The sequence below is a fragment of the Cinclus cinclus genome, chromosome 19 (genome assembly GCF_963662255.1).
Source record: "Cinclus cinclus chromosome 19, bCinCin1.1, whole genome shotgun sequence".
Lineage (NCBI taxonomy): Eukaryota > Metazoa > Chordata > Aves > Passeriformes > Cinclidae > Cinclus > Cinclus cinclus.
Genome location: NC_085064.1, coordinates 1,892,129 through 1,920,005, shown reverse-complemented (window position 1 = coordinate 1,920,005; position 27,877 = coordinate 1,892,129). Strand labels below are relative to the sequence as shown.

At 51.4% G+C, this 27,877-nt stretch overlaps 1 protein-coding gene across 1 annotated transcript; it reads left to right on the top strand.

The window, feature by feature from the left end:
• The first annotated feature begins 377 nt into the window (after window positions 1-377).
• On the top strand, window positions 378-27,877 carry LOC134051866 (carboxyl-terminal PDZ ligand of neuronal nitric oxide synthase protein-like). The gene is made up of 12 exons (XM_062505933.1): window positions 378-482; window positions 4,106-4,177; window positions 21,393-21,485; window positions 22,094-22,152; window positions 23,569-23,677; window positions 23,984-24,125; window positions 24,505-24,665; window positions 25,025-25,177; window positions 25,704-25,871; window positions 26,533-26,710; window positions 26,943-27,300; window positions 27,403-27,877. The coding sequence occupies exons 1-12, from the start codon at window positions 378-380 to the stop codon at window positions 27,875-27,877; spliced, it is 2,073 nt and encodes a 690-aa protein (XP_062361917.1).

Genomic DNA, 27,877 nt, shown 5'->3' with positions numbered 1-27,877 from the left:
AGATCCCCTCTCAGTCTTCCCCAGACTAACCAGGCCCAGCTCCCGCAGCGTGCCCCCATAAGCGAGATGCTCCAGACCCCGCATCATCCCCGCGGAGCATCCCGCGCGTTCCGGCCGGGGCTGCCGGCGGCTCCGGGGCGGGGCGGCCGGGCAGGGCCGGGCGGCTCCCACCGCCCCCCGCATCACATGAGGGAACTTCGGGCCAATGGCGCCGCGCCGGGGCCGGGGCCCCGCTCGCTCCCGCGGACGCTCATTCAAAACGCGGCCGGGCTCGAGTGTCCGCAGCCCCGCACGGCGCCCGTGGCTCGGCGGGGCGGGCGCTGCCGGCCGCGATGCCCGGCGGGGCCGCGGGCTGAGGCGGCCGCCCGCCCGCCGCCATGCCGGTGAAGAACCGGTACAACCTGGTGGACGATGGCTGCGACTCCCGCGTCCCGCTGCACAACGAGGAGGCCTTTCAGCACGGCATCCACTTCCAGGCCAAGGTGAGCCCCGGGCGCGCTCCCTCCGCGGTCCCTGGGCCGGGTGCTCCCCGCCTGTCGCAGCCCCGCTCCGGGGAGGCCTTGGCAGCGAACCCCCGGGAGGGTTCCCCCTCTTTGGCCGGGGGGCTCTCCGCGGGCTCGGGGTCCCCGCGGGCTGGGCTCCGGTGCTGTCCAGCAGCCACCGGCGTGGCACCCGCTGGCCGCGGGCCGATGGCCCCGTGGCTCGAGGCCGGGCTCGCCGTGCCCTTCCAGCCCTGCCAGGGTTATTCTTCAGCTCTGGAAGTGCCCCTGGGCCACGCTGAGGGAGTCTAAAGAAAACAGCAATCAATTATGAAAGCCTTACATTTAATTAGTACAATCAAACAGGTTCTTGCTCTTTTCCTAGTGTTTTTGCAGCTGTGTAATGCTTAGACGCTGCCTTATGTGCTTCATTTGGGAACTGCTCTGGAATGACCCCTCCTTGACAGCACCGGGGGATGCTGTCCCAGGTGCTCATCCCTGCCTGATCCAGTGCCTGTCCCGTCCCCCACCGGGCTGCCCTGTCCTGCCGAGGCGGAACAGGGTGACAGCTCCCTATTCCCCTGGAAACCAGCAGACTGCTATGTACTGCTCAAATCATAGTGCCTTACTCCAGCTGACTCCTTCCCTGCATGGAAGGCTGGACAGACAAGGTCTGCAGCCTTCAGGCATCAGAAAGGAATACTGATATTGTCAGAAATTCCATATTGATCGTGAAGAACAGCCTGGCAGCACAGCAGCACACTCAGAAAGTGACTCCATTGGAATTGGCATTCTGTAGACAGCATGGGCAATGGGTTTATAATTCAGCTGACAAGAAGAATTGCGTTTTGCTGGAGCAACTCACAGGCTCCCTTCGCCTCTTTGCAGGTGGCCTAACACAGATTAGAAATGGAATTCACGCCTGCTGTCTCCTGAGCTGGAAAGAAGGGGCATATACATTCCAATAAAGCTTTGAAATACGGATTTTGTGCTTCTTGGTTTTCCTGCTGAAAGAGCTGTAAGATTTAAGCAGGATACAGGATGAATCTGAATAGACAGCTAATCATGCATTTTAAAAATTTATCTTCCTTAGGGAAGAAAACATTTAATCTGTGATTTCTCTATTTAAATTAGCACTTGCTATGCTGCAGACTGTGCTGAGAAGAAGAAAAATCCTTAATTTGATTTTTAAAAGATGGGAAGCAACTGTACCTTTAACTGAGTGAAACTAGCTTTTCAGATTGACAGCTCCAGGCACCCAGAGCTAGTGAGTGGATAACACCCTGTTAGGGTGTGTGGCTCTGGGATGGGGCTTGCATTACCTTAGTAACATGCTTGCTCAGTTCTGCTTTACAGTCTGTCTCTTCCAATTATGCTGCTCATTGTGGGCACATCAGTCAGCTGTGACACTGACAATGACAGGGCTGCAGGTGGATCACACCAGGCAATCTTACTGACCACACTTGCTCTCTAATCTCCACATTCCAAACTGCCTTCCTTCCCCTATAATCTTCAGGAGGTCACTACTGGGAGCTGCTTGTTTGGGCAGAGCTTCGGGTGCTGTTCCAGGAGTTTCATGGCTCTGTGTGGAGCACAGGTATCCGAACTCCGCAGCCAGACCAGAGCAGGGAGTTTGAAAGAATCTCCTCTAGCTCAGCAGTCCCAGCTGTCCTCTTGCCCCAATTAATTTGTCATTAGGAACATGGCCTGTTCCCCACTGCAGCTCTGCTGCTGGCAGACAAAAGACCAGCCAGCTGCAAAGAGCTCATCTGGATTTCCAGTGACTGTCCTGATGGCCAGCAGAGCAGGGAAGGAGCCCTGCCCTCCCCACCAGTTCAGAGGGAAGCCCTGGCTCTGCTGCTCCCCTCCCTGCTGCCCTCAAGCTCTTGTGCTCTGATCTTGGTTTTCCTGTGGTTTACCAAAGGGTACAGATGAACTTAAGCGCTCTTAAAAATACCATTTTGCAAAGGCATTTGGAGAAGTAGCAGCAAAGCCAGCTGACCTTTCAGATTGCTTGAGGTGTTTATTTCAAGGCAGGAGAAAGAGCAGTAAATACTAAGCCAGGACAGCTCATCTCTGAAAGCCCTTTTAAGCAGACATTTTACAAGATAAAACCCATTGCAATCTGCAAGTAGTACAGTGGAGAAATAAATCCAGAACTGTGTCAGTGACAGCAATACCTATGGGGCTGTTCTGGGGAAATATTTTGTCTCTATTCATATATATAATATCACCCTGAATGTTTGCAGGGGCCTTCTGATTAGCTGCTCCTTTTCCTCTTCACAAGGGAACTACTTCCAAAAAACCAACAATTTGTAACCACACACTGAAAACCAGACACAGTTCATGAACCAACTGTTCCTAGGAGGAACACTAAACTCTGTGAACTGCTCTCAGTCCCCTCCACTAACAGCAGAGATGGGCTGTGTTACCCTGGGGGAGCTGATGGACCCCACTGAGGCCCCCACCAGCACCAAATCCAGCACCTGCCCTCAGCTTCCAGGGCCACTCCCAGCACATGCTGTCATCACTCTCTCACTCAGTGACATTCTCACTGTCCTCACCAACATGCCCTGGGCATGCGGGTATTCCCTCACAGCTGAGCCACACCACTTCACAGCGTCAGCAGCCTTTGCTCCCCACGCAGTGGCGCCGTCCAGGACACCACACGTTTTCCTTATTCCCCAGGCCGAGCTGGCAGCTTTGTGCCTCCTCCCCTCGGCAGCGCGGGGCCACTCCTGTGACCGTGCCACGTGTGCTGTCGCTGGTGCCAGCGGGCAGCAGCCGCTGCCTCCTGCCAACAGGTGCACGAGTAGGTTCTGCTTGGGCACACGAGGGGACAGCACGGGCAGCGCAGGAGGGAGCAGTGCCAGCAGCAGGAAGCTGCCCACGGGTGTTCCATAACCTGTGGAGTGTGGGCAGTGTGCTGCCATTCTGTTCAGGAGAACAGGCAAGCAGCTCGAGGAGGCTGTAGGGGTAGGGTGGAAGTGCAGGGGTAGAGGTGGAGGTGATGGGAGCCATCTGCCATGTATCAGACCCCAGTAAAAGACCCTGCTAGGACTGGTGCAGACACTCAACCCCAAGCAGTATAGTTAGGACTGCAGCTCCCCTAAGCAGGGCTGTAGGACACAGATTCGGGTGGGTTTACCAGGATTCTGCAGACAGCTGAGCTGGTCTCACCAAGCAGGGACAGCAGTATCCAGAGGTAGGGCGGTCCAGAGTGAAAACGTAAGCTAGAATCACAAAGGTTTTCCAGGAAAGGTGTTTGTTGCACATCCTGGCAGCTTTACAGCTCTTATGTGCTTTTAGTTTTGAGCAGGTGTAATAAGGAGGAACAAAGGATAGACAGTCCCATTTTCAGACACACAGGATCAGCAGCAGACATTGCCCTACAAAGCACTGGTAAAGGCACATCTGGAACCTGAATGAGGTCAGAGCCTCACACCCGACCTCAGAGATCCCCAACTTGATATCGTTATCTACAACAGGTACTCCTATCCTGGCCTGGGTCTAAGGAGTCCATGCGAGGAAGGACTAAATAAATGAGAAATACTGTCTGTTTTGAAGAAGCCCGGAGCACAGACTTGTGCATTGCTGCACAGACATCTCACTGTTGTGTCTTTCAGTACATCGGGAGCTTGGATGTCCCCAGGCCCAACAGCCGCGTGGAGATCGTGGCAGCCATGAGAAGGATCCGGGTAAGTCCAGAAGAGCTGAGCCCCACACAGAGTTAAAGGTTACATTCCCCGGAGTGACTGTTCCACGTTCCCTCCAGCCCTTCCTATCTGGAGCTCAAATCTCAGCCCAATCAGGTTTGCAACAAGCTTCTCTAGAAATTCCAGAGGTATTTTAGCATAGGCTCATCCTGTGCCCTTTGCAAAGGGATCAGTCATCAAAACTCAAATGTAACCTCCTCTCCTGTGCTGAGTACCCATGGGGCTTCTCTTTGAACCTAAGAGATTTATTTAGCCTGTTTAGAATTTTGTGTGTGTGAAGAATAAGCTGGACACAGTGTACTCCGCAAAAGCACTTGAGTACATTGACAGTTCCAAATATATTGTGTTATAGATTGAAATATCAGTGCCCTGACAGGTGTGATTGATGTAAATCCCATCTGACTAGACTTTGTGGATTCTGCTGCTCCTAGAATAATTTGCTGCTTTCCCCATGCTCCAATACAGTTTTACAGTTCCTGTTTCTCATCACCAAGCCTGCTCTCTTCCTGCTCTACCCCTTTATTCTGCAGAGCAGCCTGTGAATGGTCCCCAGATTTAGCTGTGATTAGCAGGGTTGGGTGGCTTACATCTGCTTCGTGTATAACCAGTTCAAGTGCATCTCCCCCAAAAGGCAGTGCAGCTGTTGTGTCTGGCTGAAGTTTTGCAGGAGTCTTAATTCTGAGACTGTTCATATGTCTCACATCAGCTGAAGCAAGTTGGAGAATCTTCCATTTAAAGCTTTGAAGGGATTATCCTATCCCCCCCCCACCTTCCCCCACAGTGTTTAACCATCTAATTTTCCTTTAGAATAGTGCTTTTTAAACTTAGCCTGTAACTGGCTGGGGAGCTGATGTATTCATCTCCAGCCAAGCTTAGAAATGACATTCCCCTCCCTTTGCCTGCTCAGACTATTAGCATGGCTCTTGCTCAGAACACAGTGCAGCAGCAGTCTAAATTGCCTGGTTATTTATGGAACAGGTAAATATCTGTAGGAAGTAAAAACAATAGGTGAGGACTACCAGGGCAGTTTAGGTGCTGGGGTAATTATTGGCAATTTTTCACCTGAATCAATATATTTATCATCAGATTTGTCACTGCACTTGTGCTGATCTATGGCACCCTTTTAAGAAAAATGGCATCTTAATACTACTTAAAATAAAGTGTCACATTCTGTTTGCACACCTGCTATTGCCACAGTGGTACCTAGCTCAGAGCCTTGGCTGTGCAATAGCATGCTTGAGAGCCACAAGAAACATGTAAAAAACCCATTCTGCAGTCCTGGGTGCTGTCACTTAATCTTGTCACACAGGATTTTTAAAGTAGGCATCCACTAATCTATACTGAGTTTTTAATCTTGGAAGCCTATTCCAAAAAGGGAGGGCTTCCCTTTTCATGTGCACATTGTACAGCAGGATCTTATTCAGACACTTCCTGGCTGCTGAGCGGAAGATGCTCCTCTATTGAAGATAGTTAATTGGCACTGATCCTTAATTAGAGCATAAAGAATGAACTGGGAGGTCTTTGAAGAGAATTCTAGTGCACAGAGTACCCAACCTAGGAACTGAGGGGAGATTGGGGTTATTTATGGAGTGTTCATTTGCATGCAGAGGCCTTGTCTGTACTAAGAGTTTTTTTCCCATGGACTCTCAGCAGCACCAGTTGCAACTGGGAGGAAACAGTGGAAGAAGCTCCTGGAGGAAATGAGTATTTTGCTCCCATGTTATTCTGAGTGGTAGTGCCTGTTTGCAGTGCAAGAGTGAGTAAGGTCCCACAGCCCTGCCAAGTGTTGGCAGGGGCATGTCGTGGTAAAGCTTTCATCCTTTGTGCACTCCAGTGTTGCACTGGAATTCTCCATCAGAGCAGAAAAGTCGTGCAGTACAAGTCCCAGCACTGCATTGCCTGTGCTGCTCCCTGCTCCCTGTGCCACGGGAGGAGGTGGGAGCCATCCCACAGCTCAGGAGGGCTCTTACTCACTGCTTCTGCCACTCCAGAGCGAGCAGGGAGGAGGATGAGGAGTCACAGCTTTCTTTTCCAGGCTGTGTCAGAGCTGGTTACTCTGGTTACTCATCAGTAAATTGATACAAACACCAAAACTGCCTTGGAGGAAAAGCCTTCAGCTGCTGAGGACTCCAGATATCCTGAGAGGGTCATAAGGAAAGCAGCAACCGCAGGTGACGAGTCTGCTCCTTAGCACGTTCTGTGTTTTGTGCTGGGCTCTTTTACCAGTTACACATGAATTATACCAGGAGTTCTGGATTGGTGGGATTGTCCATGCATAAGCAGAGCATTCTGCCTTTAGTCTTCAGGACATTACTCCCAGAGAGCTTCAAATAACAAGTTTTAGCATTAGCCTGCCAAAATTGTGACCTGCTCTTCAGCAGTAGGTATTTGTGGTGCAGTCTCTTAGTAAAGCTTACATCCATATTCTGGGCTGAATGGATGCTTGTAGAATTGCTAGCAATGCTCCATTAGTCACACATTAGATCCCATTTCATAACAGACTGGAAAGCCTTGTCTCATCATGTTCTATGCTTCCACTGGAGAGAATGCAAATGCAGTAGGTAGAACAGGGAAGCTGCTGTTCTTAGCTTTCCATTATGCAGAGCTAGACAACTTTAAGTTTGCTAATCCTCCCAGTGGATTATTAGCTGCCTACAGCTGCCATGTTGTTATTGTATGATCAGAGTTCAGGCTAATCCCTCTACCTCTTGCCCTGGCAGGGGAGGCGATGAAATGAGTTTGCAGCTTGGATAAATACAGTGTACCCTGACAGACACAGTGAGGGCCTGCTTAGGAGAGTCCACTTCATCACACAGCTCCAAGCACCCCAGGCAGGTGTTCCCCCACCTCCCAGGGAGCAGCATCTGCTGCCTGCAGCTGCCCAAGGCCATGCAGGTCTGGGTGTCTGGCAGCTCCTGGGCTCTGTCAGCGTTCTGCTGGAGTGGATCCCTCTGCAGGCATTGGAGCCTTCTCAGCACTCCAAGGAGTTTATGTACAAATCAAGGATCTTTCCTCCTCACAATTCAAGCGGCAGCTAATGCGAAGATGAGTTTTGTAAAACACAAAACACTTCCTTAAAGCTGCTGAGGTTGCTTGGAAAATCTTAGCCTGGGGCACCAGGGAATGGATGGCTTCAAGTGCAAGGCTAACATCACCACATGTCCTGCACGCATTCCCCGGAGCAGAAAATCAGCTGTTCCCTTCCCAGAGCACCTCTACCCTCAGTCCAGCACTTCACAGCCAGCTGAGCAGGCCTAGTGACATGCTGCTATTTCGAGTGGTGAGTTGTACCAGGACACAGTAGGAGTAAGTGACAAAGCCTGTCATCCCCACAGACAGCCTGCAGCCAGCAATTCCCAAAGACACTCCATTTATCTGCCTTTAAGGCACAGAATCAGTTTCCCTGGAATTTGCACTTAAGAATCTCTGACTTGGACCTAAGCAGGTACTGACACTCAGAAAGGCTCCAGATATTGGATTATTTAATCTTTCTGTAAGGGAACAGCCAACTGGTGCTGTGCCCATGCAAACACCAGGATGAGCAAACAGGAGGCAGGCATCCAGACTAATGTGTCTTCTGTTACCTTCACATTTCTTGGGCTTAATTTAATTGAGAAGCCTTTTTCCCCAGAGGCCAGTGTAGCAGAGAAACAGAAACATTTATAAATCTCAACACAGGATACATGAGAAGTGCCTAAGCTCTCCTTGGAATAAGAACTGGGTTCTCACTTCAGCCTCCCTCTTATCCTGATCATTCTTGCTGCATCCATCTTTGAGCAGAGCCTCAGCACTTTGTAGTTTCTCTACACAGTATTTGAGTGAGGAAGTGCAATCCAGCCACACTGGAAGTCAGACTGACTGCCAAGTATCAACTGGTAGTGTTGGAAGTGTGACATGACAGCAATTTAAATCAGGATGAGTAAGTTACAGTCTTACTGCACAAACTTGTGAAGCAGAGGCAGCTGCAGAGAACCTGTCTCTGTACTCCAGAGCTCCCAGTCCCAGAGCTGGGCTGGCTCACACAGCACCTTGCACTTAAAGCCCTGCCAGGCTGTAAATTCCAACAGTTCAGGAGCAAATATGGGTGTGATTTATCTGCTCTTCCTACAGAAGGAGAGGAACCAGGTGGACAGCTGACAGAGGGCAGGGAGACTGCCTTCAGCCCTCTCAGTTGAATTTATTATTCTGTGACAGGTTTCAGAGGTAGAGATGTTTCATGGGCTTGTCCGTGAGATTGTTCTAGAACAGAATTCTCTCAGTTTTCCCAGGCAGGCACTTCTACTACAGAGGTTCACCTAGAAACTGCTGCATGGATTCCTCTGACATTCTGCCTCTAAGTCCTTCCTGGGTTATTATGCTCAGAGCTATGTTTTCCTGCCAGCTTCATGTTAATCTGAGAGGTGATCGAAACTAAAAGGAGAAGCTGAACTCCCAGCTGATGGGTTTCTTGGTTAGTCTCTGCAGCCTCTCCCTCTATAATGAAGTTATTTGGTCAGCTGTAGCTGAGGCACAGACTCAAACATGGAAGTGCAAACTGCTGGAGCACTTGCCTGGGGTACAGGCCTCTGTAGCTGCACGCTGGGAGCTGTTGTTGGATGGGAGTGTGTTCTGCTGCAGTTCCTGGAGGGTTTTCCTTTTCAGCCTCTTGGGAAGAGCATCCAAATGCTCAGCTAATGATAGCCCTGGGCTGTGACAGACAACAATCCTAGTATCTTAAAATATTTCAGCAGCCTCAGACTGCTGGAGTGGACCTTTCATGGAACAGCATGCACCTTCCTTTCATTTAAAGAATGGTGCAGGAGAAACAGATGACAGTTCTGACAAGGTTAGAGTGTGAAATACAGGCATGTCTTCCTCTTTCTCCCCCACACTAAGAAGACATTGTATTCACCCCAGAGTATGCTCCAAGAGAGCATAATTTTCTAGGATACCTTCCCTGCATCTCTGTAGAGCCATGCAAGACTTGTTTACCCTGCTAAGTGTTAGACACAGCCTATGGACTCCAGGAGAGAGCTGTGATTATAGGCAGCCAAACCAATATACACAAGCATGTACAAACTTGCTCTGGCACCTTCTGCAGAATGTCTAGTGTCAGTTCTGACTCTTCTCCAAAGCAGAGGTCTAAGAAAGGCTCCTGTAGCTTCACACAGGCAGTACATGATCACCCCACAGGGCTGCTCAGCTCCAGGTCCCAGAAACACCAGTTACCCTCAGGGTCCTGTCCATGAGACCAGGCATCTGAACCAGTTTAAGGTTCCTACCACACAAGATTAAGCTAATTTGGTTTACCTTTCTAGGCCCTGGCAAAATACAGCAAGTGTTTTCAGGATAGTAATTAAATGTTAATTACAGCTAAGTTTAGCCCTAATGCCTCATTAGTTTGTTTTCCTCTGTTTGTTGCATCTATAGCAGAGTCTCCTGCACAGGGATGGGGATCAGGCTGGGCTTCCCAGGAGGCAGGAGTCCCACCATGTGCCCTGAGGGTCTCTGAGCCTTGCCAGAAAGCTCTTACCAGCTCCTACCCAGGGCAGGCAGCACTGAAACCACCGCATTCAACGCACAGCTCTACTAAAAAGCATTTTACTACTCCACACTGCAAATGGCCCCCAGGTTTGGTTCCCATAGTCTGTTTCCTGGTCTTTATGAAGATAAAGGATGACAGGGATGCCACCTTACTTTAAGGGATGACAGACACATTATGGGTCTTACCTGGATGCTGAAGGAGGTGAGCCCTCTGGCAGAATGTCTGGCAAGAATCCATTTCTCCAGGCAAAACAAGTGGCCTCAGCTTGAATCTGCAGGAGCTGCAACCTCCCAGGCACTGCTCCTCACCCTGTTCCCATCTCACCTCCAGGCAGGACTTCCTGCCCTGCCACTGCAGCCTCTCCCCAGTGTGCCCTGCAGCACCAGTTAGCCAAAACACCAGGTGGGCTGAGATTTCCCTGAGATCCCTTGCCATGAAGGCCCCGGGAAGGGAAGGGAAGGGAAGGGAAGGGAAGGGAAGGGAAGGGAAGGGAAGGGAAGGGAAGGGAAGGGAAGGGAAGGGAAGGGAAGGGAAGGGAAGGGAAGGGAAGGGAAGGGAAGGGAAGGGAAGGGAAGCCCATGCAGGTGCAGCTCCTTAGGCCTCTCTCCATGTGTTCTCTGGTCCACAGTCACCTTGACAGGCTCTGGTGTGCTGTATCATGTTGCTTTGCTAGCCTTACAAAATACTAATTTAAAATCTGGAAGCTGGCTTTCTAGAACAATTGAGTCTGCCTTGTCTCAGACAAACCCAAGCTTGTTGTACCCATTTTCTGCTGTTCATATTATCTTAAAACAAAGGGGAAAAGCTCTTAATGAGCTGTTTCTGCAGTGGCATCATGCACAGTGTTTCTAGGCAGCATTGTGTGACTGTGGTGGAGAACTGACTATGCTCTGCTTGTGTGTCTTGAGTGGGAGGAGAGGAAAAAACACCTCTGATATTATACAAGAATCCAACCTTCTGCCCACAGCTTGGGGGTGTCTCACTGTGCACTAGAGCTGCCCCACTGACTTAGAAACTCCTGCAGATTTCCACCCTGCTCATCTCCAACCCTAAATCACCTCTGGACTTCCTGCCACAGAATAATTAGTTACCTTCTGTCACTTAACCTCTGAGCTGAAACGAGTGGAGACTGGTCAAGCTGTGAATACAGGCCACTGTGCCAGAAGACAGCTGAGGGTTTTTTCAGTAGCCACGTGCTATGACCCAGTTTTTGAGGAGTGGCTGGAGACTAGAGATGCTTCAATTCTTCCACCCTGTTTGGAGTGCACGGTGCAGGGTTGATAGCAGATGGGTGGAGGGATCAGTCAGTGAAATGTGTAATCTCCAAGCAACAGCGACCTTTAGTGCCTTCCTCAGAGCCCTTAGAACTCCACAGCTTTTCCAGCGAGGGGGTGGAACCAGTCAGGCACATTAATTCTATTTTGCATAAGAGTCATGGTGGATTGGAGTTTAGTTGAAGGCTAATAAAAGCAGCATTTAAATGGATAAAAGCTAAATTAAAATGATAGTGATAAATAGAACAAGACAGAGCTTTTTGTCTGATGCTGAATCTTGGCAATGAAGCAGGTACCTTTTAATTGTAAAATAAAGTGGCTTCCACAGTATTATCATTATATTACTGAAGCATTTAATTTCAATAGCTAAAATATCACTGTATGAGATCTCTGCAAAGCTTTTATCTAGTTTGAAATAAAGAGACTTTTTCACCAATTATGTTACTGGTTGTAGAGTATTACAGAGATGAAATATAATGGCTTTCAAATTACATTCTGGTGAAGAACATTCAGCCACAACTCAAAGCTGCTTCTTTGTTGGTGCCTGAAAAAATGTAATTGAGAAGGTAACCAGAGTGTAGAGAGCACATTGGATTGCCTTGGTAACAGGAGCTGCCTAAATCTGAGTGACAACTGCAGGGGCACAGAGCTGGGGCTGCCCCTGGGGTGGAGCAGAGACCAGACCCCTCCTTGTGCAGGGGTGGATTTCCACCAGAGCAGGATCATGTATTTCAGGAACAAAACAGAATAGCCCATGAAGATACAAACACTTAAATCTGTCCCATGAGTCTCTCTCTCTATGCAGAAAAACGTCTGGAAAAAATGTCAGCCTGTGGCTACAGTGCAATCTTCATGTTTTGACTGAGCCGTTCTGGTTCTGAGGTCGAGTCTGTGCTGGACACAGGAGGAAAGCCAGACCCAGGGCACAGCAGTGGGTGCCCCTGTAGATGTTGCCTTGATTTTGTCACATGCAAGGGCCCTTTGTACTTCATGGATCAGTTTTCTGAGGAGAGAGACCCTGAGGGACTGTGACCACAAAACCAAATTCAGCCCAGTAAAATAAGATTTGCTAACAATGGCTTGGTTCTACGCTTGCTTTCTTCAGTCTCCTTTTGCTCTGTACTAAATGAGGCCTGAAGGCAGACAGAATCCGTGCTACTTTACATAGTACTTTGACAAGCTACCTCATGTTTTGACCAAATGACAGTGTGATAGATCTGTAGCCTAAAAGTCTTGAATGGGTCCCTGGAAGGAAGGATGCTTTGATGAGGGAGCAGGCATTTTTTAAAGCGTTATGGAATGGTTTTCTTTCTTTCCTGCAGCAGTGATTAGACATTATTTAAATGTCCTTTCCCTGGACCAGATGGGTTATTTGGACTAATTGGCAGCCTCCTGACAGCTTTCAGGACACCTGAGTCACTTCCCACTTCCTCCATCCTTCTGTCACTGCTGCTGCAGAGATCCTGCCTGGGTAGATCTGCTGGAGGGCAGGATGTGGCCCTGTGCATTGAAACATCCCAGGCCAGGGCCCCAAATCACCCCGTTCCCTGCACAGCCAGGTCCGATGTACTCCCTAGAATCCCTCCAAACCCTCTGAGCTCCAGGCTTTTCTTCCTAAAAATCAAATTATTTTTATCAGATGAAGAAGAGCAGAGGGACGTGTTCAGACCAGATGCAGTGTGGTGGAGGATGAGGCAGTCACAGCTGCTCCAGGAGGGTGTAAGGCACACAGGTATTCTTCAGGCTCAAATGCCACCTGCCACCTGTTGAGTGAGTGTCCTTTACGTGCTGCAGAGCCACACATGGCTCATGAAGCACTAAAGGTTCAGTGATCCCACAGCACTATGGACCTGCTCAGTCCTGCTGTAGCCTGTGCTCCTGCTGTTAATGATTACAGGGCATAAACTTCCATCCCAGGAACATTTTCCTATTTTCATTTTGTTTCCCCCCAGGGCAATGCTGGTCTCCTGCTGGTCTCGCTTCCTTGAGTCTCAGCTGGTGGCAGGAGCTGTGAGCTGGGGCAGGGGACTCAGTGTAGGGTTAATCACTGACCTGTGTGTGAGCAGTGCAGGATGCATTCATGTCCACAGCTTCACACCTCCTGCTGACACCACTCCAAGCCCAGGGACACAGGGAACTGCACTGGGGAGAGAGAGGAGCCTGTGATGTTCTGGTACAGTTTTGGTGACAAGACCTCAGTGACAATAAATACTGAGAGCATAAAACCCTCTTTTTCATAATTTCCATATCTAAACCCAGGCTTTTCTCTCATCATGATTCACTAATCTCAGTAGCTCCCCTGAGGCTAACAAAGTCCTTGAACTGCTTAATATTCTGGAGTTTTGGAAATGACACAATTAGACTTGAATTTTCTTTCTCTTACAGTAGCAGTCTTGTTTCCAAATCTGAGTGAAGTTTCATGGACAATTTGAGGAGAACCCAGAGACTTTCCTTTAAATTTAGGAACTGCCGTTTTATTAGCACTTAATAATTTCTAACCAAGGCCCATTTGGAGAGAAGCAGCTTGAGAGCTCTGCTGTGCCTGGCTCTGCTCAGGACTGCACATCTGGGTAACACTCAGGGCAGCCTGGCAGGAGAGGGCTGAGCTCTCTTCTGTCTTCACTTCTGCTGCATTCCAGGAAGGCAAGTGTTAGAAGAGTTTATGGACAGATTGCAAAAGACATTTGTGCCACCAAGATTCTGATGTCAGTGGGAATTAGGAATTGTGTGCTTTAGAAAATCTCTCCTAATGGTTGCATCTGAGCATTGGGCCTCACTGCTGATTTTCCTAAGGAAGCAGGATCTGTCAGTACTGCATGCCAAGCCTTTACCAAGACCTGACACCACAACCCCTGTGGTGCTGACCCCCTCCAAGCTCAATGGCCTGTTCCTGGCTGGAATTGCTGTACTGTTGCTGCTCACAGATGCAAACATATCCTTTCATTGCAGTGCCTGGAGGTCGACTGTAAGTCACTGGGTTTTCTGTAAGAAATGTTTTCTCAAGTGGAACTGCTGGAGATAGATAGTATTAGCAGCTACATAGAAAAAGTCTCCTTGCCTGGCAATAAAGCAGATTATTTCTGTCCCTGAGTGTCTCAAACCAGTACACAGCAAGGCTGTTCATGGGAATTGCTGGCACTGAGGTAAAGAAAGGTTCAGCTGCACCCAGGGCTTGAGCTAACAAAGAGCTCTTTGCCCTGCAGGAGAACAAAGATGGATTGCACCTAGCAAAGGAGTCCTGAAGCCTGGTCTGCACACAGCAGCACACTCAGCATCCCCCCATTGTCATTCTGGTCTAGTTTGTAATCAAGTGCTGGTTCTGAATGCAAATGGAGATCAAGTCTTCGTTCTAGCTTGGATTCTGCTTGCTCAAAGATAAAGGTGCCAAGTCCAGCTTCCTGACTCTGCTGTGGATATGCAAAGGAAATGCTAATTTCCCTAGTAGGTGGCTAGGAGAAACAGCAAGACACAGAGCTGGAGGACAGCACCTGAGATGCATATGGGGTGTGATAGCAAGTCTGGAAGCCAGTAGATGTTCCCTCCCTGCAGCATTTACACAGAACAGGCGTTAGGCAGATGTAGCTTCTCCAGATTCTCAACAGCAAACTAGATTGCTCATTGTCCTTTGGATAGGTACCCACCCTGGGAGGACATGCTGAGCCCCCTGAAGTCACCAAGGCTTTCAGGAGGAGGCTGCAGAGCAGCACAGTGCTGGAAATGGAGGACCCCAGCAGGTCACACCTGGCCCCGTTGGGAGCCAGGGCTGGGTTGACTTGGTTATCAGGTTGAACACGTGGGCACTTCTCTGCCCTTCCTCTGAACCTCCCCTGCCTGCCCCAGGTCTCAGGACTGACATTCCCTCTCCATCCCTGCACTCAGAGTGTGGCTCCCAGCCTGCTCTGGCTGCCTTCCCTCCACATTGCCATCCCCCCTTCCTTGGACTACCTGCACTAAAATAGCATCCTTACATAAATACAAAGTCTTGCATTATTTAGAGGCCTAAAATCCCAGCACCTGCCTTTGTCAGAGCCTGAGCATGGCAGTGGGATTAGGTTTTCTCCCCATTTCTATGCTCTGCCAGTGAGTCCCTGCCAGGACCCTCATTCAGCCCCTGCCCTACACTCTGCAGTCATGGGCCCTGCCTGGCTCCCATGGCCACAAAGTGCTGGTGGGCTGAACACTCTGCTCTCCTGAAGAGCAGCATCACAAATACACCGCTGAAAAGCCACAGAAAAACAAAATTGGCTTTTTATTCTCTTTCCAAACAAGCAATAAGCACCAACTCTCAGAGACAGAGAAACACAGCCCTGTTAATCACCCCTGCCCCATCTGCCTCTCCTGCTTCTGAGGACACCAGCTTTCCTTTTCTCTCTCTACACAGCCCAGCCAAAGTACCAGGAAGTTAGCCAGGAGCATCTCCCCTGCCATGGCCTGTCAGGCTCATGGAGAGGGGTGGGTAGGGACTGAAAATACAGCAGGAATTTTGGAGCAGGCAGCAGAAATCCTCAGTTGCCTCCTGCTCCTGTCTGTACAAGCAGTGTCTGGTGGCCTGGCCATGCCAGTGAGGTGCTGGGTTAGCTGTCACTTGGCAGGGGCTGGCTGGAACCAGAACAACTGAATGAATGAATGAATGAAGTAGAAAATTAATATCCTTGCTTTGTGAGTGAGAACCAGAGGTAGAAAATACTCTGTTACCTTCCCACAGCCATCCAGGGGGTCTGGGGCTTTTTCATGGAGCTCTGAGCTTGCTGCAGAGTCCTGGCTCCTGCTCTTCAGAGCTTTGTTGTGTGAACACTGATGGACAAGGTTTAAAGCAATCCAATCTCCTAACTTGCCTCTTGTCCTACATACCAGACTGAAGGGCAGCTAAGATATGAAACATGCACTAAACCAGGCCCTTCTCTGCAGGGCCTTGTGACACAGATGTTTGTAGGGAAATATGGAATTACTTGAAGATATTGCAGTGTATAATTGCAGTTTCACTTCTCAGGGTTATTTCAGGTGAATCTGACCTGCTTCTAATGAAATTAGCACTTTTTATCTGCAGTAGCCTAGCAGCTTTTTCAGGTAGAGACATTTCCATGCTCCTGTTGGGCTGGGGTCCCGAGACACTACTTCATTATTGATGCTAATTAATCATCCAAGGCACTGCGGATGGAAAAGGTAATTTGTTTTCTCCTGCAGAGTGAATAGAGGTAGGGAGGAAAATAAAACCCAGCTTCCCCATGAGCTGGACTTTGCCTGCCCTGGCAAGACAAGGCTGAAGGGCCGTGTGTGGGAAAGCTCCTTATTAAACCTGGGGACAGCAGGGAGCTCCTGAAAGTGACAGACACACAATGGTGCTTTTGTCAGAGAGGCACCAAAGGCCAGATGATGTCACCTTGCACTGGGCTGTGAGGCTGCTTGTGCCTCTCAGGATGGAGCTCAGCAGTATTGCACTATCTCTTCCACAGGGAGGAGGCAATGAAAAGGCTGCTTTTGTCCCACCCTTTCTTAAAAGCAGGCGAAGAAGCTTTGTTCTAGGACAGTCCATGGTTTTCAGGAGGTGGAAAAGACTAATTAAAGAGCCACTGCTAGCCCTGGGCTCCCACCAGCTCCCATCACCTGCCAGAGCCCCACTCACCCCCGTGGGTGTAACTCTGTTTTTTCCTCCACATCCTTTTGAACTGGTCAGGGAAATATCTGAACTGCAGCCACATCTTTGCCATATCACCTTAAGGTGGAAAGACTTGAGTTATCTTTATGGGCTGTCTGATACTACAGCAGTGTGAGACCTCCCAAGGATAAAACCTGTTGGAAAAGAGAAGGGGGATGAAGAGGAAGGCCTGTATTACCACATCCATCAGAAAGCTTTGAAGCTGGATTCCTCAGATGTCAAAGGATACCTGGACAAAATGCAGCTCCTTCTCTTTTTCCCCCTTATGTGATCAGCCTCCAGCTGCTGCAGCCAGGGCAGCATCCTCACAGCCCCTGCCCAAGGTCAGCCAGGGTTCCTTGGGATGGACTGAGGCCACATTTCCTTGGGGAGCGGCATCTACAGAGAGTTTGCTGGATGGTGGAAGGAGCTCATTTAAATGAGAAAAAAAGGACTTTGACTATGTTGCCAGCATTCTCTTTGCCTTTTGTACTCACTTTGCTTTCCAGTGAGCAGTTTTATGTTTCCAAGGATCATAAATTCTCATTTTTCCACTGGGCAGGAGGTGCACTCCTGGTCTCCAGTGCTTCCTGCGTTGCTTTTGTGTCCGTGTTGCCCAGCTACTGCAGCACAGCCCCAGGCTATGCCCGGCCACATTCAGAGCGTGTGCCTCCGGCAGGCACGAGGGTCACAGGATTCCAACAGGGACATGCTTCCCAAGGGGCACAGAGGGAAGGCCCCAACCCAGTGCTTTCCAGACAGAGCCACAGGGAGGGCTGCACTGACCCGGGCTGGCAGTGACCTCGGGAAGGTGGGATGTGATGCTGAAGGGGGAATCAGAGGCTGGACAGCCAGCAGCCTTTGGGAATGGACAGTGCTGGTTTGTCAGCTCCAGGGCAGCACACAGCGCTCGGCTGAGCCACACTGGCTGGGAGAACTCTGGAGTTTTCTGTAGGATCAGTTCCAAGGGCAGCACTCCAAGCATGGGTTCAAACAGCAGCTGAGATAACACCCTCTCCTCACCCCGTGTAGGTCAGCTGGTTTGAAATTAATTACATTCCTGAGCTGGAAATACTTGGATTCATCATGGCTTTAAATCCTAAAATGGGACTTGTATAGTACCAGGGGAAGGGAAGGGACTGGGGGTCCTGCTGGGGTGGTGCTGCCCAGAGCCGGTCAGTCGGGGGGCAGAGCCGAGCTCATTCCCACCTCCTCATTGCCATGCTCCCTGTGTCCGTGTGCTGGGAAGGGGCTGGGCTGGGCTATTGTTGGGGGTTGTTTATGGACACATAGATCCTGCAGCCTGCCAGGCCGGGCTGGCCCGAGGGGAGGCCAGGGCAGGACAGCAGGCTGTGGGCTGGCTGGAGAATTCACAGCCACAGGAAGGAGTCGCTGGTTTCCAAGCCTGTGGCATCTTCCTATGGGCATGCAAATAAATATATACCCAGCTGTGACTGGGGGAACTGACATACTCTGGCTTCAAAAACCTGCAGAGCCTCTGCTTTGATTTCCCTTAATACAACTTAAAACACCATTTGAACCATGGCCAGGAGCATGTTCCGGCCTTGCTGCATCTTGTTAATGAAGAAGATGCATTTTTTGGAAGCAGAGACTGCCTCCAAGACCTGCAAACTCTCTATTTTATGACAGTTTTCATTTGCATAATGAAGGCCCTGATACCTTCAGTAATTAATCACATTAAGAATTGCTTCCTTGAATAACTCTTATTCATGCAGGTTGTTCCTAGTGCTGGAAACTGCACATGATTTCCAATGTGCATTAGCCCAAGCTTCATCAGCAGATGGAAGCTGGTAACTGCATGTGTAATTTATATCTGCTTGGGTGGAATTATCCAATGAAATATGCATCACACGGTGCCATTAACATTTCTAGTCATACAGTCTTTAGCTCATGGGTAAGTTAATATTTCATGCCAGCAGTGTGTGGGACCATATGAAAGGCAAAGTCTTGAACACAGGGATTTAAGAGTAGGAGTGGAAATTATTCCAGGTCAAACACAGCTTATATAGAGCTAGTGATGCTGCTAAAATAAATGAAATTAATTACCCCTTTTTGACCTGCATTTTTTTTATAAAATGTCCCATCTTGTCTCCATAGTTAAGGAAGCTGCCAGGCTGCTGTATCACCACTTGCAGGGGCAACTCCAGATCCTTTAGCATCCAGAAAGCTTTTCCTTATAGGACAGCACAAACAACAGGAGAATAATAACTGAATCGTGGAAGGCAGCAGAGAGAAATGTGGCTGTGTGGGTTGGGGTTTGTCAGTAACCTTGACAAATCTGGGGGGAAAAAAAACCATCAATTCAATAGGAAGAAGAAAATCAGTGACTAGACTGTGCTGTGGCAGCAGTGACAGGTCAGCCTGGAGCCTCATGCCAGGATGGAGGTTGGGTTATGCACAAGCATTCTGCAGGAGAAAGTCAGCTGTCTCAGACTGCTTTCCTGTCCTTACATAAATCATAGTTCATTAAAATACTGATTCCTGCTTGATAGGAAGTAATTAAATGACTGAAGCTGTGTTCCATCTGCCTCTTCTGTGGAGAGATGCAGAGTCCAAGCCGAGCTGGTGCAATGTGAGTGTGAGGCTCTGCTCTCCTCACGGTGCTCTCACCCAGCTGATGTTCCTGCTGTGCTGGGACATGGGACATCCTACATCTTCTGCTCGAGGAGTTTCATCCTTTAGAAAAGGTTTGAGGGACCAATGAGTTTTAACTGTTTTCAGGCCAAGCTGGTTCTGGCCATGGCTGGGCTGTTCCTTGGCCATGTGCTCCAACAAGGATGCAGCAGTGGCCACGGGCTCCATGGAGAGAGAGCAACAAACTCCTTCCTCACTGAGGTCACATCCAGCTTGCAATGCTGCTCAGCCCTGTACATGTCCCAGAGCCAGGCTGGGGTGGTGCTGTATGCGAGCTGGCTGGAGTTCCCCAGATTTAGACTCTTGCCATCACTCCTGGCAGCACCCACAGATTCACTGCTGCTGCTCCCAATTGTTCCTTTCTGTCCAAGAGAGAAAGAAAAAGCATCTCTGCAAAATCCAGGCTTGGACTTTGCTTAAAGCCTTTGAGTAAAGAGCCTTGTTTGAATGTAATTGCACCCCTGTTGCTACAATGGGAAAATACACTGTATTGCTCTTTCTTGGAAAGCTCAGCTAGTATTTTCCCAGCCATTTGTGTATAAAGAAAGATAAACAGCTCTTTAGCGGGCAGAACAGTCTATCCCGGGTTTATTGATATTCATGGAGCAGACAAGGACAAACAGTTCGGTGAGCACAGGGGAGGGGGAGCAGCTGGGCTGGGGGAACTGGGCATCAGGGGTAGAGGGTGAGGAAGCCCTCTCAGGTGCTGTGCCTGGTGAGTCCATCTGCCTGGTCCCAGACCCTCAGGCACTGCTCCATCCCCATGGGCCCTCTGGCAGCCTGCAGGATGCACTCACTACCTCACCCTTCCTCTCACTCCTCCCCATAAATAAAAAACGTGTATAGCTAATTTAGTTCCAGCTTCACACGCAATAGCGCTATAGATAGATTTTTAAAGAGCTTGTCTGAAAGTAATAATTCATGGGGAGATCAAAAGGCTGTGGTTTAATCCGGGGTCTGTCTGATACCATGAACCTTGCAGAGTGCTAAGAATTCAATGAGCAGCATCAAAAGCCTGATATACATGAAAGCCACCCAATTTTCTGTCTGTAATGCTGGCTTGGCTCACAATGGGTGGTGGGGAGTGGTGAAGATGTGTATCTTCTCTGCAGAGCTTGGGTGACAGAGCCACACACAGTCCTCCAATCCCAAAAGAGGCGCCTGGACTCCATTAACATCTCATGTGCTCCCTGCACGTCCCCAACTGTAGAAAGAAATCAGAGTTCTAATTTGATGTCTAATTACATGGCCTAGGTAGATTTCAGGCTGTTTGGCATATCCTTTTCCTCCTCATCCACGAGTCAGAGTCTGCATTGATTCACCAAAGTAACATGACAAAGTGGTGGATTTCAAACAGGGACTGCAAAAAATACGGAGTATCAAAATGCTGTGTTTGGAAGCTGAAAATGGTGCTTAAAATGGGGGCAGGAAGGATGAATGCTGTAAACAAAGGTCTCAAGAGTAGAAGGGTTCTGCCATGCTTCTGTCAGCTAAAGCAACATTTAAAAGCCAGTGTTCAATTTTTTAACACAAATGGAGGTGAGTGCAGGCTGCAGACACCTGCAGGGTTTTTCTCCAGAGATCCTGATCCCACAGAGGTTAATGTGATTATGCAAATGACTGAGGTATAATTACGTTACTGCCGCCCATCTGGCCCTCCCTGCAGCTCCTGAGTGATTTTGTATTCCCTGTGCAGCACAGTGCTGACACACAAGGGCACCAGGGATGTCACTGCTTGGTGCTTGCTGCTGGTGCCACCTCACCATCACACCTCTGGGGCAAAGTCTTGCTGGATCAGGCATGGCCAATGCATTGGGAAAGCTCTTCCCAGATCCAAATTAACAGCCTGGATGTAGTCCAGAGGATTGAACTCCACTTGTGCTCTCCCAAGGGATGCTCCTGACAAAACCAGGATCTTGTCTGGCATTCCAGCTACTGCACCAAGTCCTTCCCAAAACGGTTTTTCTCAGCAGAATAAAACAAATTCCCACCTCCCTCAGCAGTTGGGATTAAACCAAAACCTGACATTTTCATGTCAGACACTGACGACCACACACTGTCCCAGGTACCCCCAGTACTCTCTTAAACCTGAGTTTTTCTTCCCACCAGTACGAATTCAAAGCCAAGAACATTAAGAAGAAGAAGGTGAGCATCATCGTGTCTGTGGACGGGGTAAAGGTGATCCTGCGCAAGAAGCAGAAGGTGAGGCTGCTCCAGCCCAGGGATAGTCACACTTCTAACCAAAACTGGCCTTTTCTTCAAAAACACACAGAATTTGCACAAAAAGCCACTCCAGTTTCCATCCAACTAATAACAAAACCTTGCTGGAAAGAGAGTGGGAATATTATATTAGTGGGAAGAAGATTTTTTTTCTATCAGAAAAATGTATCTCTCAGGAGATACTGGTTCTTTTTCTTGCTAATACCAGAAAGCTTTTTCCAGGCTTCCTGGCCTGAGCACCCCTCAGCTCTTTGCCCAACTGTCCTTTCCACCAAGTCACTGCATTCAGTTCTCCTAAGCCTCAGCTCCAAGCCTTCTTCCCCAAAACGTGTAACTCTTCTGCATATTTGATGTTATAAATTAATCTTAGGGATCATTTTCAGCCCTGAAGGCTGCGATCAGATGTGATAAACGATCAAGAAAAATCTATTTTTATCTGAGATACTGTTGAAACAACTGTGGCTCATCTAGTCACACTGCAGCCTGAATTGTGCCTTGGGACAAAAGCACTGTTCCCCAGGTTTCCTGCCCTTCAGTTTGGTGGAATTTCACTTTCACCTGATTTACTGTAATTTTGTCTCTGCTTACAGAGAAAGGAGTGGACCTGGGATGAGAGTAAGATGGTGGTGATGCACGATCCTGTGTACAGGTACATGGCAGGGGATTCAACCAGGGAGGGCCAGTCAGCCCTTGGGGGATCCATGCCCTTCCTCCCACCTGCTGAGACCCCTCCACCAAGGCTTTCCAAAGGACCATCTAAAATTAATGAGGGTACAAAGTTACTGCTGCTGGAGAATCCTTTTCATACATTTTTGAGAGCGAGATGGACTGATCTCACTTTGAAGCTGCCTCTGCTTTGAACAGGGTTAGACTGGGTGACCCTGGAGTGCTTCAACCTGGATTACTCTCTGATTCTGCCTCTGAAGACAGGCTTCCCATGGTTCTCCTTCAGAGCATGGCTCTCCCTGTGCTTCTAAAGCAGGGCTTTACTCTAAGGTGTCAGTGCTCAGTGGGAACTAACCTTTACAGACGTGGCAAGAAAGCACTGACTTTCCATAGCACCTTCCATAGGATATTGAGGTATTCCAGAGACCACAAGCCCCACCCAGAGGTTTACACTGATCATAAACCTGGTGCCTCGGGAGCCCCAGGGGAAGGGAAGCAACCCCAGGGATGGTGCATGGCCTGAGGACAGGTTAAGAGCACAGGGTGCCCCAGGCTGTTAGATCTGCAATGTGAATTATTGTACCACTGGCATCAAGCCCACAGCCCCAAGAGCTAGGATCCCCAACACTGTTTTTTGGGATCAGAGCCCTTAGTGAGGAGATAAGGAACAGAGGATGTGCTGATGCCTGCTTCTCACCTCTGGCTTTCTTTGAAGATTACAAGATGCGGTGCATTGGCAGTAACTGCTCTAACTGCAAGTTCAACACCCAAAAAATTCCAGTGACAGAAAGAGCAGAAGAAAAAAAAGCATTTCAAGAATCCCTTTGGTATCTTCTCTATGCAGAGCTAAGCTCACTTGTCACACATTAAATCAAACATATATAAAAATACTCAAAATTGTTTTGCAGTACAAGGAGAAGAGTCAGCCTGAGCAGCAGAGAGAAGAATCCTCCAAGTGCACTCAGCATCTCTGGGAGACCTTTGTGCTGTACCACCTGCCCACTGCCAAGGAGGGACCCTGAGGGTCCCCAGGGGCAGGGCAGCCAGCACCATGCAGGCGGTTCTGCCTCAATGCAGCCAGGGCAGGGGTTAATTGCTGGGGCTAAAAATAGCCACTCGCTTTCCAAGACTATAGATTTTTTTTTTGCTTTCCCACAGGATCTTTAAAAAGCTTTTGCCTTCAGAAACCAGAAGGTTTTCCATCAAGCCTGAAACGTTCTCTAAATCTATTGCCTCCCGCCTTGAAAATTGCGGGAGGGGCTATGCACCAGCACTGCCTCATTCCTCCAGTCTTTGGGGCTGCAAACCAGCCCATCCTGGGGATACACAGGAGCAGAGGTGGTCTGGAGGACAGAGACTCCCCACGGTGTTTAATTCCCTTTGTCTCTCTCCCACCTAGAATTTTCTACGTCTCTCATGACTCGCAAGACCTGAAAATATTCAGTTACATCGCAAGGGACGGCGCAAACAACTCCTTCAGGTGCAACGTCTTCAAATCCAAGAAGAAGGTAGGATGCTCCTGGGGACGCGCCCACATAACTGCGGGGTCAGAGGGTGCAGATCCCTGGGGAGTGACCAAGGCAGCACCTGTGCTGGGAGTCCCCAAAACAACGTGCCTGGTTGCTTGTCCCCTCCTGCCCAGCCTGGGCAGCGGTGCATTCCACACAGGGATAGGAGCCCCCAGACCCAGAGCGGGGAACCGGGGGCAGTGTTGGAGCAGCCGGCACAGGAGGAGACGCGGCAGGGCGGGGCGGGAGGCAGGGAGGGCTGGGGCAGTGGCGGCAGCCGGGCTGAACCCGGGGCTCGCTCCGCAGAGCCAGGCCATGCGCGTGGTGCGCACCGTGGGACAGGCCTTCGAGGTGTGCCACAAGCTGAGCCTGCAGCACGCCCTGCAGAACGCCGACGGGCAGGCTGACGGTGCCAGTGACAAATCAGCCGAGGAGCAGCCACTGGAAGGTGACTCCTGAGGGGAGTGAGCACTCCCTCCCTGAGGCAGCGGTGTGGGGATGCTTTGGGGTGGGGACATGCCAGGTGGCACCTCCTTCACGGGAGAGGGGTTTGGGCCCCTTTGGATGGGGAGCATAGGGAGCCTGCCCTGCCTGCCCACTCCTACTGAGCACTGGGGAGGGGCAGGCTGAGTCCTCTCTTGTCTGCAGCCCCTCAGCCAACCCATTCCCTCCCTCCTGCCCCTTCACAGCATGCTGTGACTTGGAGCAAGTCCTGGCCCTTGTCCCTGAGCTTCCCCCAGCTCCCAGCCCTGCACGGGGCCCCAGCTCTTCCTGCAATCCTGTGCAGGGAAGGGAGGCTCACATCCATGTGTCCATCTTGTTTGAAGTTCACCAGATAAAGGGCTCCAAGATCACGGATGTGGATGAGGTTGGCATCGATACTGGTGGCATCTGTGTGTCCGAGAGGGGACCCAGAGAACTGCCAGGTGCCAGGGGGGACTTCAGCATGCTGAAACCTGGGCAAACCTCAAAGGAGAAGAACAGCCAGGTAATGGGGGTGGGCTGGAGGATGGTTCATGTGCTCTGCTGCTGCTGAGGGCCCTCTGCTCAGGGTCATTATCATGGCTTGATTTGGAGGTGCTTTCATGGAGACCCCATTGCAGCCCTTCCTTCTGGCTCCCTGCTCAGGACGGGCTGTTCAGCTACCATTCCACCCACAGCAAGGGTGTGTCCAGTGCTGGGGTGGGGGTTGAGGCAGGAGGCAGGGGTGGGGGCTGCGGTGCATGGCTGAGCAGGCTTCACACACCACCCAGGGTGGATTTCTGTGCCCTCAGTGCTGCTCTGCAGCAGCTGCTTGTTTGACTGCCCTGGCAGTGAGCTCTGGGTCCCCTAGTGCTCCAGGCCCAGGGAGAACGGCCCCAGGAGACGCAGCCCTGGCAGTGCAAGCACCCGGGGCACATTCAGCTTGACCAGCAGCTCCACATTAATGAATGGGTGCTCCACAGAGCTCCGGGAGCACTTCCCGAAGGCCTGAATGGCATCGCTTCAGCTCACGCAACAGTAATGCTCACAGGGCCTGGCTGGAAACAGCTGCAGTGACATGCACTCCATGGGATCCGTTTGTCTGCCTGGAAAGGCTGGACTTCCCTGTGCATTCCTTCTGGCACTGCCCAAGCAGGGGAGGGCAGGAGCAGGAGCAGGAGCAGGAAGGGCAGTGGCCATAGGCACTGGCAAATGCTCCAGGCGCCAGGACACCACCCAGCCTGGGCAGCCACAGCACGGAAAGGTGGTGGAGTGTTTGGGTCACTCCCTACTGTCTTGACCCTGGGAGACTTGGGGACCTACCCTCCCCAGACACAGCCAAGGCAGCTCTGCCAACTCTCTGGGAGGAGGCTCTCTCAAACACTGTCCTGGGGATCCCACAGATGTGCAGAGCTGACAACCCAGGGCTGCCCCTCAACACCCTCTCAGTGCCCTCACTGCAGAGGCTCCTCTGCTGCACTAGGGTCAGCGCCGTGGGGAACCAAAATCCAAATCCCAGCCTGAGCCGATCACTCCGCTCACCTGCCCGTTTCTTTGTGCCCAGGATGCCGAAAACTGTTCCCTCCACTTGGCCAGCTCCCAGCAGCTGCTCAGCCCGAGCAGCCCCTGCTCCTCGGCCTCCATCACCCCGCTGGCCTCCCAGCACTGCCTCCAGCTGCTCCAGCAGCAGCTCCTCCAGCAGCAGCAGCAGACACAGGTGGCTGTGGCCCAGGTACACATCCTGCCCTCCCCTCAGGTGGCACCAGCCCTTCTCCTCCCCCTGCTCCAGGGTCCAGCTGGGCAAGGCTGACAGTGGGGCAGGTGGGAGCAGGCCGGTGCCCTCGCAGCAGTGCTGGCAGCATTCCCATTTGCACAGCTCTCAGCAGAGTTTGCAGCATCGCTTGCAGCCTGGCTCACAGCATTGCTTTTAGCGCCACGTGCAGCATCGCCTGCAGCACAGCTGAGCTCCCCCAGACGTGGAGCTGGCTGCACACACGGCCCCAGGCTGCTCTAGGAGTGTTGCACGGTCCGGTAGAGCCCCCAACTCCCGTTTCACCCCATCTCATGCCGTTTTTGGAAACAATCCCACGCCCCCAATCCAGCATCAGAGCGGGGAGCCCGATGCCTCCCGGCTGGGCACCTCCTCTACGCGTTTCTCGTTAACGGGGGGACAGCAGGACACCCCCACACACCCCCGGGATGCCGCCGCATCCCCGCCCGCGGCTGGACCGGCTCGGGGGGGGCCCGGTGGGGGGGGGGGGGGTGGCGCGGCGGGGCCGGCAGGGGGCGCTGTGGCGCCGCCGGTACCGGGCTCGCGGGGATGCTCCTCCCGTCCCCGCATCGTCCCGTCCCCGCATCGTCCCGTCCCCGCATCGTCCCGTCCCGTCTCGCAGGTGCAGCTGCTGAAGGACCAACTGGCGGCCGAGACAGCGGCGCGGATCGAGGCGCAGGCCCGGGTGCGGCAGCTCCTGCTGACCAACCGCGACCTACTGCAGCACGTCTCGCTGCTGGTGCGGCAGCTGACAGTGCTGGAGGCCCGGGAGGAGCACCGGGATGAGCATCGGCAGCCGGGTGAGCACAGTGACACACTCACTGAGGTTGTTTGGGTGCTGTTGTGCCCCCACCTCCATCCCTCTGGACAATCGCTGCATTCCTTGAAGTCACAGGAAGCAACTGGACTGCTCCCAGTACCATCCCAGCAGGCTCTGGGGATCTGGGGCATTTCTACACCCCTCACAGTGCAGGGGAGCAGCTGGTTCAGAGATCCCCGATTTTTCACATGCCCCTTGTCCATCTCTCACAGTTGACCGCTCCTTGCAAAACCTGTCCCTGGCCCAGTCCCTCTCCCTGAACCTGAAGAACCACTACAGCCTGGACGTCCACCTGCCCTCCACCTCCACCCCCGCCAGCATCCTGGGCAGCCCCGTGGCCCCTGGCTCGCTGCCTTCCCTGGGCCCCAGGGACTCCTACCTCAACCTTGTCAGCCTGGACAGGGGCAGCCAGCGCTATGGCAGCAAGGAGGGGGACGAGTGCCTGGCAGTGCTGGAGGGACAGGATGGGCTCAGCCGGCGCGTGGAGGGCTCTGAGGTCAGCGACTTCGCTCTGCTCAACGGGAGCAGCCGGCAGAAAGCGGAGGACACAGACAGAGGGGACGAGGACAGGTAGGGTGTGCCACCTCTGTCTCCTGCCAGCAGCAGCAGGAACACCCTGAGTGCTGCAGGTAGGTACTTGCCCATCACTTCCTCTCTGCTTTCCCTCCACAGGCAGGAGCCGCCCATTCCCAAACTCAACCCGCCCCCACCCATCCTGCGAAAAAGGTCAAGCAAGACCTCCCCAAGCCTGGAAGTGGAGGTGAAGCCTGAGAGCACTGCCCACCTGAGCCTACCCAGTGCCAGCATCTCCAGCCTCACCAGCATTACTGCCAGCTCACTCACCCTCTTGGACCCCGATGCAAGGACTCCTGCACGGAGTGCTGCCTCCAGCACAGAACCTGGCCCTGCTGGTTCCTGCCAGCGCACTCTGGGCAAGGACAGGACTGGAGAGAGCGGGCCAATGTCCCCCTTGGCCAGCATCCATGACCCGACAGCCAGTGAGACTCTGGCCAAGGAGCTGGTGGCCTTGGGCAGCCCCACGGACAGCTCACTGCCCTTCTCCCCTGCAGATGACACCTGCTTGCACATCAGCTTCTCTGAAGATGAGTTGGACACTACTGTGGGGCCCAGAAGAGTCCCGTCTTAG

Coding starts and splice junctions, on each gene's coding strand:
- LOC134051866 (XM_062505933.1), top strand. CDS start 378: ATGCCGGTGAAGAACCGGTACAACCTGGTGGACGATGGCTGCGACTCC. Junction 21,486..22,093: donor TCCTGCGCAAGAAGCAGAAG/GTGAGGCTGCTC, acceptor CTCTGCTTACAG/AGAAAGGAGTGGACCTGGGA. Junction 26,711..26,942: donor GGATGAGCATCGGCAGCCGG/GTGAGCACAGTG, acceptor CATCTCTCACAG/TTGACCGCTCCTTGCAAAAC.